At 36.8% G+C, this 13,940-nt stretch overlaps 1 protein-coding gene across 2 annotated transcripts in view; it reads right to left on the bottom strand.

Annotated features, from left to right (window-relative positions):
* LOC111320871 (uncharacterized) overlaps positions 1–13,134 on the bottom strand; it is a 53,984-nt gene extending 40,850 nt beyond the window's left edge. Inside the window, exons 1-10 of one of the 2 annotated variants that reach the window (XM_088741291.1) lie at positions 12,887–13,134; positions 7,797–7,952; positions 7,502–7,527; positions 6,758–6,796; positions 5,511–5,564; positions 4,093–4,182; positions 3,316–3,378; positions 2,194–2,238; positions 1,654–1,707; positions 733–786 (exon numbers count right to left, since the gene is read on the bottom strand). In XM_088741291.1, the coding sequence (XP_088597417.1) occupies positions 733–786; positions 1,654–1,707; positions 2,194–2,238; positions 3,316–3,378; positions 4,093–4,182; positions 5,511–5,564; positions 6,758–6,796; positions 7,502–7,527; positions 7,797–7,952; positions 12,887–12,956 (651 nt within the window). In that variant the 5' untranslated portion in view covers positions 12,957–13,134. The remainder of the gene's footprint in view (positions 1–732; positions 787–1,653; positions 1,708–2,193; positions 2,239–3,315; positions 3,379–4,092; positions 4,183–5,510; positions 5,565–6,757; positions 6,797–7,501; positions 7,528–7,796; positions 7,953–12,886) is intronic. The other variant, XM_022923600.2, reaches the window with a different exon arrangement.
* Between the last annotated feature and the right edge of the window lie 806 nt (positions 13,135–13,940).

The raw sequence follows: 13,940 nt of genomic DNA, 5'->3' as shown, positions 1-13,940 counted from the left end.
TGTCTTATTTCTCCTTGCAATATCACCTCTGAATCAAACATTAGGGTCATGTGAATATTGGAAACAATCAACAACTAAAGAATCTCCTGATTATAAAGTAAATTCTCTTTGTCAGCATCCAAGGGAATGTATAAAGAAGAGAGTGGAGAATATGCAAACTGATGTTATGGTGTAAAGGGTTAAGTGTTAGCCCTTCATCAGAGTAAAATTAATGACAAAGGCTCGACACTCAAAATATCACATTCAGCTTTGGAAACACTTTACCATGGCCAATATACAACTCAATATTCAATAACCTATGGAACTGATTGGACAACCAATCAGAAACTGACACATCTTTGCCCAAATGTGGAATCAAAGAAGCAGGTGATAGTTTCCTAAATGTAAAGCGCATGCAACCACTTGCTAAGATGTCATGATAAAACTTTGCCATCACCATAATTGATCCACATTTTCATAAGTGACCTCAAAGGTCTAACATGTTGGATGCTGGCTGACTCAGAGCAAGCAATAACTGCAGTAGCTGGTCAAAGCTGTCGGCTAGTCTGCCATCTTAAGGCTAAGACTATCACCTCATTTTACCATGACAGAGGGTCTGGGGCATTTTTAACCAATTGTTCCAAATCTTGAAATAGAACAACAAAGCATCTGCCAGAACCTGGCTGCTATGTTGTTATATCATTGCTGACAGCCCTGTTAAACCAGGCATAACTGCACTTTACCCTAACTTACATCACTGCCATCCTCTCCAGGTTGCCCTTGGGGTCCAGGTTGGCCAGGACGACCCTAATAGCATACCAGAAAAATATTTTATCAAATCAGATTACAATACCAAACAATACACTTGGGCAGATGATTCAGTTCCTGGAAAAGTGATTGGAGAATTCAATTGCAATGACCTATTTTCTGCTATTTTCCTGCTACATTTTTCTCCTAAAAACCTGAACAATCTTATAGTTATTAACAAACAGGTGTTTTGGACACTATTCTTCAAATAACAGCTAAAAACCAGACAAAATTAAGACAGGTTTAAGCTATAAAAGGATTTCTGTAATGCCCTATCCCTGAACTCATGTGCTTAACAAAGGAAAGGTCCAAACAATTTAGGTTAAAAGATTTACATTTATTTAGTGCCAAATTCATAAATGTATTAGGGACACATGTTTAAAAAACAATAATTAAGATTTTTGAAAGATGTTAGAACCCAGTTAAGGTTTGTTTGAAATTGTTACAAAAACACTGATTTTACAGTTATAACTTATCGCTTGAGTACTACACATCACTGAGTGGATGTCCTGGCCCTGAAATGCCACACTCAGTACAATGGCTGCACTTGGAATATGCAGATAGATTTGTTGTTTTACGCTAACTTACAGGGGGGTATGCAGGGGGTATGCAAGGGGGTATGCAGGGGGGTATGCAGGGGAGGCATGCAGGGGGGTATGCAGATAGGCTAACTTACAGGGGGGTATGCAGGGGGTATGCAGATAGACTGACTTACAGGGGGGTATGCAGGGGGTATGCAGGGGGGTATGCAGGGGGGTATGCAAGGGGTATGCAGGGGGGTATGCAGGGGGTATGCAGGGATGCAGGGGGGTATGCAGGGGGGTATGCTGGGGGTATGCAGGGGGGTATGCAGATAGGCTAACTTACAGGGGGTCCTGGCTCTCCTGATCTACCACGCTCTCCTTGTGCACCTGCTTGCCCCTAAAAGGTGAGAAAAATTATAATTCTTTTGCAATCAAAATGCATACAGAGTGACTATCGAAGGAGATAATAACAAAACAAAAACTTACAAAAAACAAAAACAATTATAACATAACCAAAGTAAAGCGCACACTCTGATTGGTCAATTCAGCATCCACCATTTGACCGTGGGTGTATGCTGCTGATGTGAGCAAATACAAAAGACCAGTTTCCCTCATGTGCTTGTTTTTTCTGGTCACATAAGATTTGTTAAATAAAAGAAAACTCTTTTGCTACAATGTATCAATGTTATGTTATAAAATAAATGGTAAATGCCACAGCTTACACTAGTGAGTTATCGATGCACTTGTGAGGATTGCGAAGTACTCAAGAAGCTAGAGTCACTCTCGGCTATTGCCTGGCGTGACTTGCGCTTCCTTCATGCTTAGTGTACACAGTGGTATTCACCATTTGTTAAATGTTACAAAAAAATTATTCTATACTTACTAGTGGTCCACGTTTTCCTGGGTTTCCTGGGGGCCCTCTTGCACCCTAGTTTTTCAAAAATACACAGTTATAACATTTAATATTTGATGACATTTTTCTTACCTAGCTTAGTGTTGTATTAATCACTATCACCCAAACCTTTTCTTGTTATAACAACATCATTAACTCTTACTCCACAATTTAAGCCACCAACTGTATAACCATCTTTTCTGCAATTTTTTCAATTGCAGCTCCCGTCAGCCTGCAAGGATCATTCTTTTATTTCTATATCACCTGAAGTCATAATGTGATCTGTTTTGCTAGATTTGAAAGGAATGACAATTCATCTAACTAATTTTTCCTGGTTTCAACATTATGTGGCTTCATCACAGTTGATGAGAGGACCCAATCTGGAAGACATAAGTCTGAATCCCATCCAAGCCTTTTTGCCTCATTTTGTCTATTTTCCTCAGACTTTCCTTCTTTAATTTCTTTTATCCTTTGACAAAAATTTTGATTGTTAAACAAGTTCTCCTTGTCAGCACCTTAGAAAATGTATAGAGAACAGAATGGAGAATATGCATACTGATGTTAGGGTGTAAAGGGTTCATAGCAGATGGTTTTTCACCTACTAAGATCGTGGTCAATGCGATTTACAAAACATATGTTTTGAGTAAACCCCGGAAACGATTAACATGTAACTTCTCCCTAAAATATCCACACATTATCCAGCAAACAGGTAATGAGAACACTCAAACTTATCAGCTTGTTATTTCGATCTAGCACCAAATTCTTATAAATAATTTACTAGGAAATGTGTAGGAGCTCGAAGGGAGAATTCACAATCAAATCGGACTGAAAGGGTTTAATACAACTTCAGTTTTCGTCTAAACATATACACTTAATAGGCAATAAGAACAATCATCAAAGACTAGTGAAAAATTGTTCACAGCTGCTACTCATGTAGCATTTCATCTCAGGTGAGACACAAATCAGGTACATTTATGAATTTTCAAGCAAACTTGTTGAGCATCATGTTCAAAGACCCATTTGTAATGTTCAAGAAGTTGGCATTCTAGATTTTGTATTGCAAAAGGATTCTCAAGTCACATTTGCATATTAAATACATGTGGAGAGTCTTACCGGAGTTCCAGGTTCACCTTTGATGCCTTTCAAAGGACCAGGTTCAGGTCCTTTTTCCCCAATCTAAAATGATCAATAAACATTTAATAATCAAAAAAATATGTAAAGTTTACAATTCAGCAGAGTTCCTTCCTTGCTTTGATTTTTTAGTCTAATTCTCTCATAAATCATGGACATCTTTCAATATTAATTTCTCTTTTTCCTTTTTTTTCAGGAAAACTTTGAAAGTTTTTATCTATCACCATATGCAACTTCAAAGCCACTTCTAAGTTCCAAAGCCCCTCACAGTCAAAACTAGGCTGATGGAAAAGGAATTTTATTAGCACCGGAATAAAAATTGATTTCAGACCAAAGGCTTTGCATGCACCCTCACTAAGCTGACTTCTCCTTTACCATCTCAAAAATTAAGCAGCTCTTCAAACAGCGATCATTAGGTAGCCACAGCAAGTTGAGAAAGCATTTTTCTCTGTGGTTGAACTAAAGAACTTCCAGAAACAATTTTGGTCATCAGTAGTCAAATTGCTGATTCTCTTGCTTTCTAAATGAACCTTTTGACCCTTAAAGAGTGACTAGCACCTGATTTTTCCCTTCAATGTTACCCCTGAATCACACATTAAGGTCACAAGAATAAAGAAATGGTCATCAACTAAAGAAACACTTGATTGTTAAACAAATTCTCCTTGTCAGCAGCTCAGGAAATGTATAGAGAACAGTATGGAGAATAAGCAAACTGATGTTAGAGTGTTAAGGGTCAAGTTGGATAACATTGGCACTCACAGCTCCAATTGCACCTCCTGGAGGCCCCTCTGGTCCAGCAGGTCCGATCTCTCCTGGATCACCTCTTGGACCAGGTCTTCCTGGATTACCCTGCAACACAAGCCAAACAAATTTTAGGGATCATCAATCACCATTTCTGAATTGCGGGCCTATAATAATTATGTGAGTTATTACTTTTTCTTGGGCTTCCTGTGGAAAAGCTCAAGTTTCAAGTGCAGTAGCACTTGTCATCTACCTTCCAAAAAAGGCACTTTTGGTGATTCTGTGCAGGCGCTTGACAACTAATTTAATCATCAGCCAATAACCTTGAAATGATTCACAATAGCATTGGGTTTGCCCCTATACTTATATTCTTTTCATTCAAAGATGCTTAGAATTAACTCTCAAAATAACTTTTTTGGATGAAAATTTGGGTGTTTGAGGTGAAGGGCAATTGAAAGAACTGGATATAAAGTAAATTCCCTGGTTTTTTTGGTCTCATTTTGTGAGATTGCTTGCAAGTTTCCAAAAAGAAACAGAATCACTGACTTACAAGAGTATCACTACGTTTATCAACGCTCCCATCACAGAGGGAAACCCAAGTGAGTGTCTAGCTTCTGACAATTTTCTTCTTACAAATGAAGTTCAACCCAGAATCTCACATAAAGGTCAAGACAATAATTAAAAGGAAACCATCACCACCTAAAGCTCTTGATTGTTAGACAAATTCTCCTTGCCAGCAACTTAGGAAATGTATAAATAACAGTATAGGAAAATTCAATACTTGACAGGAGAACTCCACACTTAAATTGTTGGCAAAAACAGATATCGCACCAATTGCAAAGTGATGAGTGCGATATCAGTCGAGTAATGGATTTTCCTTGAATCACATAATTAAATAAAAATAAGAAAAAAAAAAGGAAACAGCATTACTTGTGGTTGGTATGTATATATAGATGCCAAACAATATCACTTAGCTTCATTTTCAACTCACAATTCTACCCTTCATTATCCCATCAAAATGCGAGATTTTATTCAAGTATGCAATTTTACGGAGAGTATGCATACCAATGCTAGGGCATTTAGGGCTAATGTATAGTTGATATTGCCATTTGGCTGCTGACACATCACTCATCTTTCCCATCACTTTGTCTTGTTTCTTTGTTGAATTTTCTTGTCAGTACAAATAATAACCAAAATAATACATTGTTTCTTGTAGATATGGAATTTATCTTATCATGTTCCATTTGATATCTCTTTTGTTTGCAATGATCACTTGCAGGATATCAAGTTGAACACTCAAAGATAAATTTTCATATTCATATTCTATACATGACTGCTAGATGTTTCAATTTAGTCTGTTGCTGAGTAGTGGTCTCTTGTCACTGACTACGTGGATTTTTGGAAATTAATACAATCATGATTAAAACCATACATACATCATATCCTTGGGGTCCTGGTTCGCCCACAGGTCCTGGCTCTCCACGATCACCCTAAGGAGATAAAAATAATCGAAGTGACACCATGATGAACTTGTGGATATGCTGTGCTGAATTATCAATAATTCCATGGGCATGCATTGGATATGAGATGGTAAATGGCCAACGGGGCTGCTAAAACTATTCTCCTATCCAACAAGAGCAAAATAATGTAATGATAATTGTTTTATTAAATCAACTACTTTTTGGTAATGGCGCGGGAGCTTACTACATTTAACATTTTGTTTTAATGTTTGAAAAATAGAGACACCATTACCAAATCATTTTCCATATAAGGTGATTTGGTATATATGGGCTAGTAACCGGAGTTGAGTAAACCAATTAAAATGCTAAAAATGCAAAATTAGAAGTTTAAAATTTGTTCTAATAGCTAGTGATCTTGTAATTTTAAGAAATAGAATTGTGTCATCATAACCACAAGAGTCCTCTTAATTGTTCAGCCATATCAAACAATCATTCCACAAAAATCAAATATGTCAGTTTTATGTTCTCCAGCAGGTTTATTCATTGTGAGATTAATGTACCTTAGGCAAGGATGGGTTTAAACCAAGTTGACACTTAAGTTATATCAGCATCATGTGGGGGGGGGGGGGGGGGAGCTCCAGGTAGGTTTGGTACAGAACTATCTTATTAGCTTTCTGCCAATTTGCTTTGCTACCTTTCTAAATGCATTTCATCCCACTATCACGGTAACTATTTATTATGCACGCTTTTTTCTGTTGCTGTTGTTGGTTTGACAAATAGGAAATAGGCTGTGGTTTGGTTACCATGGTAATCTTGCCTTTGTCAACACCTTTCTAGTACCAACTGTCGGACACCATTGACAAAGTTTTTTATATGCATTTATCTAGATTGATTTATAATTATACTGATTTATTGATTATATAACAAGAGAAAATTAGATGCCATACCTAAATGGACTATCTAGAACTTGGAGCTTTCATTGTTTTAGTCACCAGGGCGAATTGTAAACAATTTGGGCACCATATTCAACTGGTCAAAGCAGTTCATTACTCAGTACTTGAAGCTTTCACTGTTTTATGCGCCATTGGTTACAAACAAAATTCAGCAAAAGTTGCATGTTTGACCACTTGTGTTTGGCAATCTGCTGCATGCTGTTACATTTTGTTTAAAAGCTCAAAAAATGCAATGGGAATATTTGATAAAAAGTTGGGCAATTGACTTACTGGATCACCATTTGCTCCTCGAGAACCTGGGTTTCCTGGCTGTAATGTTAAAAAGAATTCAACAATAAATGAACATTCCTGCTAGACAATCAACACAGCAAGAGAGAAGACAACTGAAAAATCAAAGAGCTCTAATTTTAGAAGTATACTGACTAAGTCTCTCAAACTTTCCTTACTAAAGAGGAAATTGATGCTTTCAATCCTCACCTCTCTTGAAAACTCACTTTCTTGTCTGCGATACTGTTTGAAAGTAGGACTTTGATAACCCTTTAATTGATGTGAGTGCCTAGAATTTGACCTCTCCTCACAATGTCAGACAAACCAGACCCTTAACCCTTTAACTCCCAGAGGTGATTAAGATGTAACTTTTCCCTATAATATCCATACATTATCCAGTTAACAGGTAGTGAGAATACTCAAATTTATCAGGTAAAAGTTGCTCCCTTGATTCAACACCAAATTCTCCTAACCAAATTACAAGGAAATGTGTAGTGGCTAGAGGGGAGAATTAACAATCAGATCTTGGGAATTAAAGGGATTACATGCTTAGAATCTGATTTCTCTTAACAATGTCACTGACAAACTAAACATAAAAGTAATGAGAATAAAGGTAATGTTCACTTGCTACAGAATCACTTTATTGTTAAACAAAATAATTCTCCTTGGTAATACCAAGGAAAATGTAAAGAGGATGTTAAGGAGAATATGCATGCTGATGTAAGGGTGTTACTGTGCAATACTTACTATGGGAGGAAATGTAGGTAGAGGATCTACAGCAAAACAAAATAAATAAGCAATGAGTTATACAAAATGGTAATTTTTCTTATTTAGCATGCACCTCTGATTTTTGGTATGTGGCAGCTCACAGAAGGAAAGAAAACATCTTAGTTTTAGAAAACTTTACTTTTTATTGTGATAAGCAGAAGTTACATGATTGTACATATATTCTGTTTATCATTAAATGAAAAGAACATAGTTACCTCTTCATCTGTGCAGTGCAGCTTCCAAAAGCTGTTAATTTAAATCACTGGCAACTTACTGTAATTAGTGAAACAATAGTAACTACATCCATTATAGCAGCAGAGTGGCGGAGGACGGTTGACGACCTTTTGGCAGTCCCGGTCTAATACACACTCATTATCATCTTTGACAGTTTTACAGGTAACTGGCTTTACCAATGGGCAGTAGCTATTTCCTGGAATAAAATAGTTATAAAAATGTCATATTAAGTAATAGCAAAAAGCCCGAAGTAAAACAGACGTGGAGAGATTGTGGGACTTCAGTATCACGAGCTTTTAGATGACAAAGGGTGAAGTTGTATCATATCAAGTTTGCATTGGCTTTGCATGATATTTTCCTGTTTGGTTTTTCGTTGTGATTAGTTTGGTCTTAGTTTAAAACACTCGGTTAAAGAGTGCTCTATCTCTATAACCTTTTGACCTCTAAAGGTGAATGGCATCTAATTTCTTTTTACACTATCACCCCCAAGTCACACATCAAGGTTAAAAGAAAAAAAATGAAATGATCGCCAACTAAGGAAACTCATGATCATTAAACAAATTCTTCTTGTCAGCACCTTAGGAAACGTAGCCAAAACAGTATGGAGAATATGCATACTGACATTATAATAGTGTAAAGAGATAAACTAGAAACAAATGGTATGTTCAATGAGAGGAAGAAACATGACAAACACAGAGTCAAAATTGTGGTGCTGAAAGGAACAAAGCAAATGGCACAGTCACTGTGGTAGTATGAAATGATATTATTGTGCTGTTAATCTGTTAGTATCAAGCTCTTATAACTTGGAAAATTAGAATCTTATGAATTTCAGTTGTCATTCATTTAATACGTTTTAAGATTTCAATGAACTTGGTCTAATAATAAAAGCTCCTTAACCGAGAGATTGACCTTCAATTGAATTTCAAACAACTTTGCATAACATCACCATTACCTTATACATTTACAGGCCAGGATTCATTCATTGTAAATGCCACATGCAACCCACCAGATGAGTGTTCCACACATTTACACCCCATCAAAATAAGTTATCTTTAGTTATAACAAGCCCAATACATAAAAATATAACATGGAAGTAACTAGGAAGTGTAATGATACCCAGTGTACAAAGTTAAATTCAACTGAACTATTGAAACACGTTAGAAATGCTGGGTAATTTCTCAAAAAACATGTCTACTACTATATCCACACCCAGCGTAAAGCAAGTATTTCAGCAACAAGTGGGTCCCTGGTACAAGTTCTATATCACTGCCTTTTTGCTGCAGTAACCATTTACTCCTAAAAATGACTGGCATCTAACTTCCGCTAACAGTATCACCCAACATCAAATGTAAAAGTCATGAGAATAAAGGAAATGATCACCAATTTGGGAAGTTCCTGATCATCAAACAAATTCTCCCTGTCAGCACTATATGAAATGTACAGAGAAAAGTGTGGAGAATATAAATACCCATGATAGGGTGTGAAGGGTCCATTTATGTGACCTGTCTCTGGTAACTGCAGAAGTGAATCAATTAGAAGCCTCTTCCAGTGAGATGTACAAAAAAAATGAAACCTGGCCTGTAGAAAAACTTCTAAATTCATATCTATATATATGGGGTTGTAGCTAAGAAATTACGCTACATTACACTGCGTTGAAATTTCAAGTAAGAAGGCTAAAGAGAGGTAAACTATTGTAAGTGGGTATAACCTCAGAAGTGCCCACTGTCCTTTACTAAGCAATTCCCAGCCAAAATTCCACCTGGCAATTGCCGCTTTTCCATTCAGCAAATTTTGCTAGCAGTTGGAGCTTAGCTTCAACCTTGTATATTATTTATTTCAATTCACACAAAAACTTTAACCACATAAATAATTATGCATTAAATTAAGCCTGATGAGAACAGCACTTGTGTGGGTGTAATAGTGAACAACAAGTGCTTCCCTGTAGGTATTAACATTACACAGCAGCTAGTATTACTTAATATAGCTGTAAGTTGTAGTTATATTTACAGCTTAAGTTAACTAAGTTTAAACTTAGCTTAACCTGGGAACAATGCTAGAAGGACAGGCGTTACACAGCATATTATAAGTAACATTTGGACTGCTCATTTACTCTGAGCTAGCTGGACTTAGAAACAGGAGAACTGAATGAGGCTGGAAGAAAGGTTTTCAGTGAACGATTAAGACAACAACTTTTAGGTTTGCGTTGTTGGTGAACCTCAAGTTTAATTTATCCCTAGATCTAAGTTTACTGGAAATCATTAAGGTGGCACAAAACTATTAGCGACAAAAGCTTTATGACTGTTAGTTTTCAAGAAAATACATATCAGGGTTAACAACCCAAACAAGTTATAGGGCCACAAAAGTGAAATTATGATTATCAGAATAAATCAGAGTGGTTCAACAATTTTTGACTGTTATCAAAAGATGACTAACTGTTGAAGCTAAAATCTTGATTAACCCCTTCACTGCTAAGATTTCTTTAGGCAATTCAGATCTCACTACAGTCTACCATTTACAATTCTTATGTTAGTTCAGAGAATGTGGAATTTAATCACCTGATAATCCCCCAGTTGATATTTCTCCTAATTCTCATCACTTATCTGCTTGATATTGTATTGATATTGTAAGGAGAAACACTGTCTTGATCACTCAATGGAATTAGAGGGTTAATGGTAAAACAGCCTCTAAACACCTCTCATTGACCCTTTTCAAATTTGATGACGGAATCTTTTCTTAAAAAGATTTCAAATTTACTACCTCAGTGGAGCAGATATAGCTTAGAAATGTTACTTCTATAACTTTTCTTCAGGTTAGAAAGAGATTAGCGAGATTTATGCAACCTAAGCCACAATCATTAGCAAAAATGGACGACGCACGATGCAAATAATGAGTTGAACAGCTGATCGATTATGCGAACATAATGTGGTAAGAAAGAAGAAGTTAAAAGCGTGATCACAATGAGGCTACACAATCATGCCTAAAATCACTGGTGCACGACTAAATGAATCAAGTGTTAGAATCACAACATGAACGATGAGGAGAATTAGAGGAAAATTAAGGAAAAGCGGTGAAATATACAGCACTGTAGCGCTGCACTGCTATGTTGCATGTATTCCCAGAATTGATTAGTATCGTTCGTTCCGCTTACCTGTATTTTTAGCTGTTTCTTGCGCTCTGGAAAATCTTCATGGCATTTCCAAGCCTGCGATATCTCGACGAAAACAGCTGATTTCAACCCGAAGGAATATTGAAGAATTTAGATGGAGGAAAGAAAAAACTGCGTGCCTTTTACTAGCCTTGTTCCCAGGCTTTCACGGCGCGCCATCCTCAGTCTATAGAAACTCTGTAAGAGTCATGTAAGGACTACAAACTTAAATTTTTTTCTACGAAATTTGCGACAAATCTTGCTCGGCTTTACCTTTGAGTAAATATCAAAAGCATTCTTTATAACTTTGAGTCCTCTGCTACAGTTGAAAAGAGGATTCAAGACGAATATAAGCAATTTTTGAGAGAATTTTTAATCTATCTTTTAAAAGTTCTTCAATGGGATGTCTTTTTTAGTGAAAACCGCAAAGAGAACATTGAGAAAGAAACAAAAACGTTTCGTAACAATCCAAGCCAGCACTGAATGCTTCATTTCAAATCTCAATCGCCTTTGTCCACCATGTAACAATATCTGAGTCAAGCGAGAGTAACGCCATTTTCAGAAGAAAATGCTATTGTGAACGATTTAACGTGACTAAAAGATATTCACTTATTTTTGGCAAAAATAAATGATCTCTTTGATCAAAAAATCAGACTATAATGCTCTTGATAGAGAAAGTTATTTCCCTAAAGAAGTTTTATTGTTTTAAGGATCGTTTCTACCTTCAAAAATCGTGTAACGCCTTTGAACCCTGGCAATTTTGCGGCAAATTCCGAAAGAACTTGATTTGAAACATATCATCTTTCACCTGGACCTCAAATCACGAAAACCAAATATAACTCTCTTTTGTGCTCTCTGTCAGAAAAATCAAAAAAAGGAAACTCTTCATAACTCTAATCAGCCCTAATGTAGTTTCGAAAATTTGGACTGCTTTTTACAGCGTAAAATGCTCGTTCTTTTCTTGCTTTTGTTTATTGTTATTTATGTTGTAGGCTACCAATAGAATTTCCCGCAGGATTTAGCACCTATCTCTTCCTTTTTCTTGAAAATCCCTGAGAGAACACATTTACTTTGTCTAATTATTCTAAACGATCTCTCTAAATGGCATAGAAGTCGCAATTTCCACCGAAAATTCGAAGCTACATTTGATCCTTAACAGGACCGGCTGGATGTGAGCTCTCATTCAGTAGACAAAAGCCCTTTGTGACCGTCTAACGCAATGCCCAATTTTGAACTGCGGCAAGTTAGCTCAAAAAAAGAACTCTTGCGTTCGAGATAAATACTAAAATTCCTCATATTTGGTTTATTTCTGACAGATTCTTTCACAAGCGAAAAATCTGAGCTGAAATTCCCCGTGGAGTAGAGAGAGTGACCAGAGTTACCGTGGAACAATATCCCTCACATTTGCAAGAAAATGGAAACTCGTAGACACAGTTAGAATAAACAAGTATCAAAGATTATTTCATTTTACCATTTCTGAGTAAAAGTAATGTTTTTCGAAAATCTGTTGATAAACCTTCAGAATCTAGAGAAGCGCATTGCACACGAATAACGTCGACGTGCTATTGGTGCTCTTGAAAGAGCGCTCCTTTGTTGCCGGAGCGAGGATATTCTACAGCAAAAAACGTAAAATTGCTTCACTCGATTTCCTCCAATTTTCGATACCGGTAAAATTCAATAGCCAGCTATGGAGAAATAGCTGAGAGAAAGCGATGTTAACTTGCCCATCTATGTGATCTCACGAGAGCTATATCATGAAAAAGCCCTTGTGTGGAAAATGTGTGATCATGATCCGATAGCATGCGAATGCAATGTTTCTGCGCAAATCTGCGCCGAAAAATATTATGCTAAGCTGCCACATACCAACGAAGCTAACTTATTGCAACCCAAAACTTAAAATGTTTCCTTTTACATAAAAATCCAAGCTGTATATGCGGTAATAACTAGAAGAACACATTCCAGCTAACCACGTCCATCAAACTTACCTTGCGCCTCTACGAGAATAAATAATGAAATTCCAATTAGAAATGTCCTAATCGCAGCGGAGGAAAACATGGTGGCAGTAAGCCTTCTTTGGCCGCCCTAGCTGGTGTAAGATGCTTCAGAGCACTAAACACCAATCTTTGGACCTTACAATGCCACTATAAGACAATAATGGTGGATGCGATGGCAGTCGCTTGAGGCGCGGTTCGCGATCAGGCTATGAGCTGAGTGGTGAACGAAGACATTCAAGACCTTGCAAACTGACACCACTTCTATTGTATTACAGACGCCAGATCAGACTTTCGACTGAATTGTCTTTCATAAGATCACATCTCTATGCCTCTTTCATTCCTGCAATCCCGCGCGGCATTTCGGCCTTACTTGAGAGAATAAAATTTAAAAAATGAGGAGCTGGTTATGAGATGAAATCATACATTCTTTAGAAGTGTAGTCACAAAACTCCTTCTATCCTGATCTATTAACTTTTTTTTTTTTTAGGGAATGCTTTTAAAGGCAAGCAGAGAAAACAGCTAACTCTGACAACAAACACTTTCAAGTGGAATGCGTGACACAGGCTGCGTCACCTCTCTTATGTGACCTTGAAGTGGTTTTCTCTGCGGGATTAAAATGGGTTGAATTTCAGAACTTTGCCTCACACCAAACCAACAATTGTTTATTATAAAACTGTAAAGGAAAATAGACTTTTTATCGATTTTACCTGTTATTTGAAACTGACCCAAAGGGTTTCACTCTCTAAGCCTTGATTTCTTTTAATTTTTTTTTACAGAATGCGAAAAAGCATAACTTTCTTTGAATATTACTGCTTCGAACCACACAGCGTTATCAACAGGGCTTTGTTATTATTCATTGCGGAGATAGTGTTAAAACGTTGGAAAAGTCACATGTAATGACGTGACAGAGAATTTTGATCAAGAGATTTTGAAATAACTGGATTGTCACAAAGTTCCATTTTATCCAGAACATTTACATCCAAGTTAAAAAATAAAAACACATAAAAAATCCGAATTATCTCGCCATTGCAAGCTGTGGCCTAGC

The sequence above is a fragment of the Stylophora pistillata genome, chromosome 12 (assembly GCF_964205215.1).
Source record: "Stylophora pistillata chromosome 12, jaStyPist1.2, whole genome shotgun sequence".
Lineage (NCBI taxonomy): Eukaryota > Metazoa > Cnidaria > Anthozoa > Scleractinia > Pocilloporidae > Stylophora > Stylophora pistillata.
Note: the sequence above shows the minus strand (reverse complement) of the source record. Positions and strands in the feature narration are given on the sequence as shown.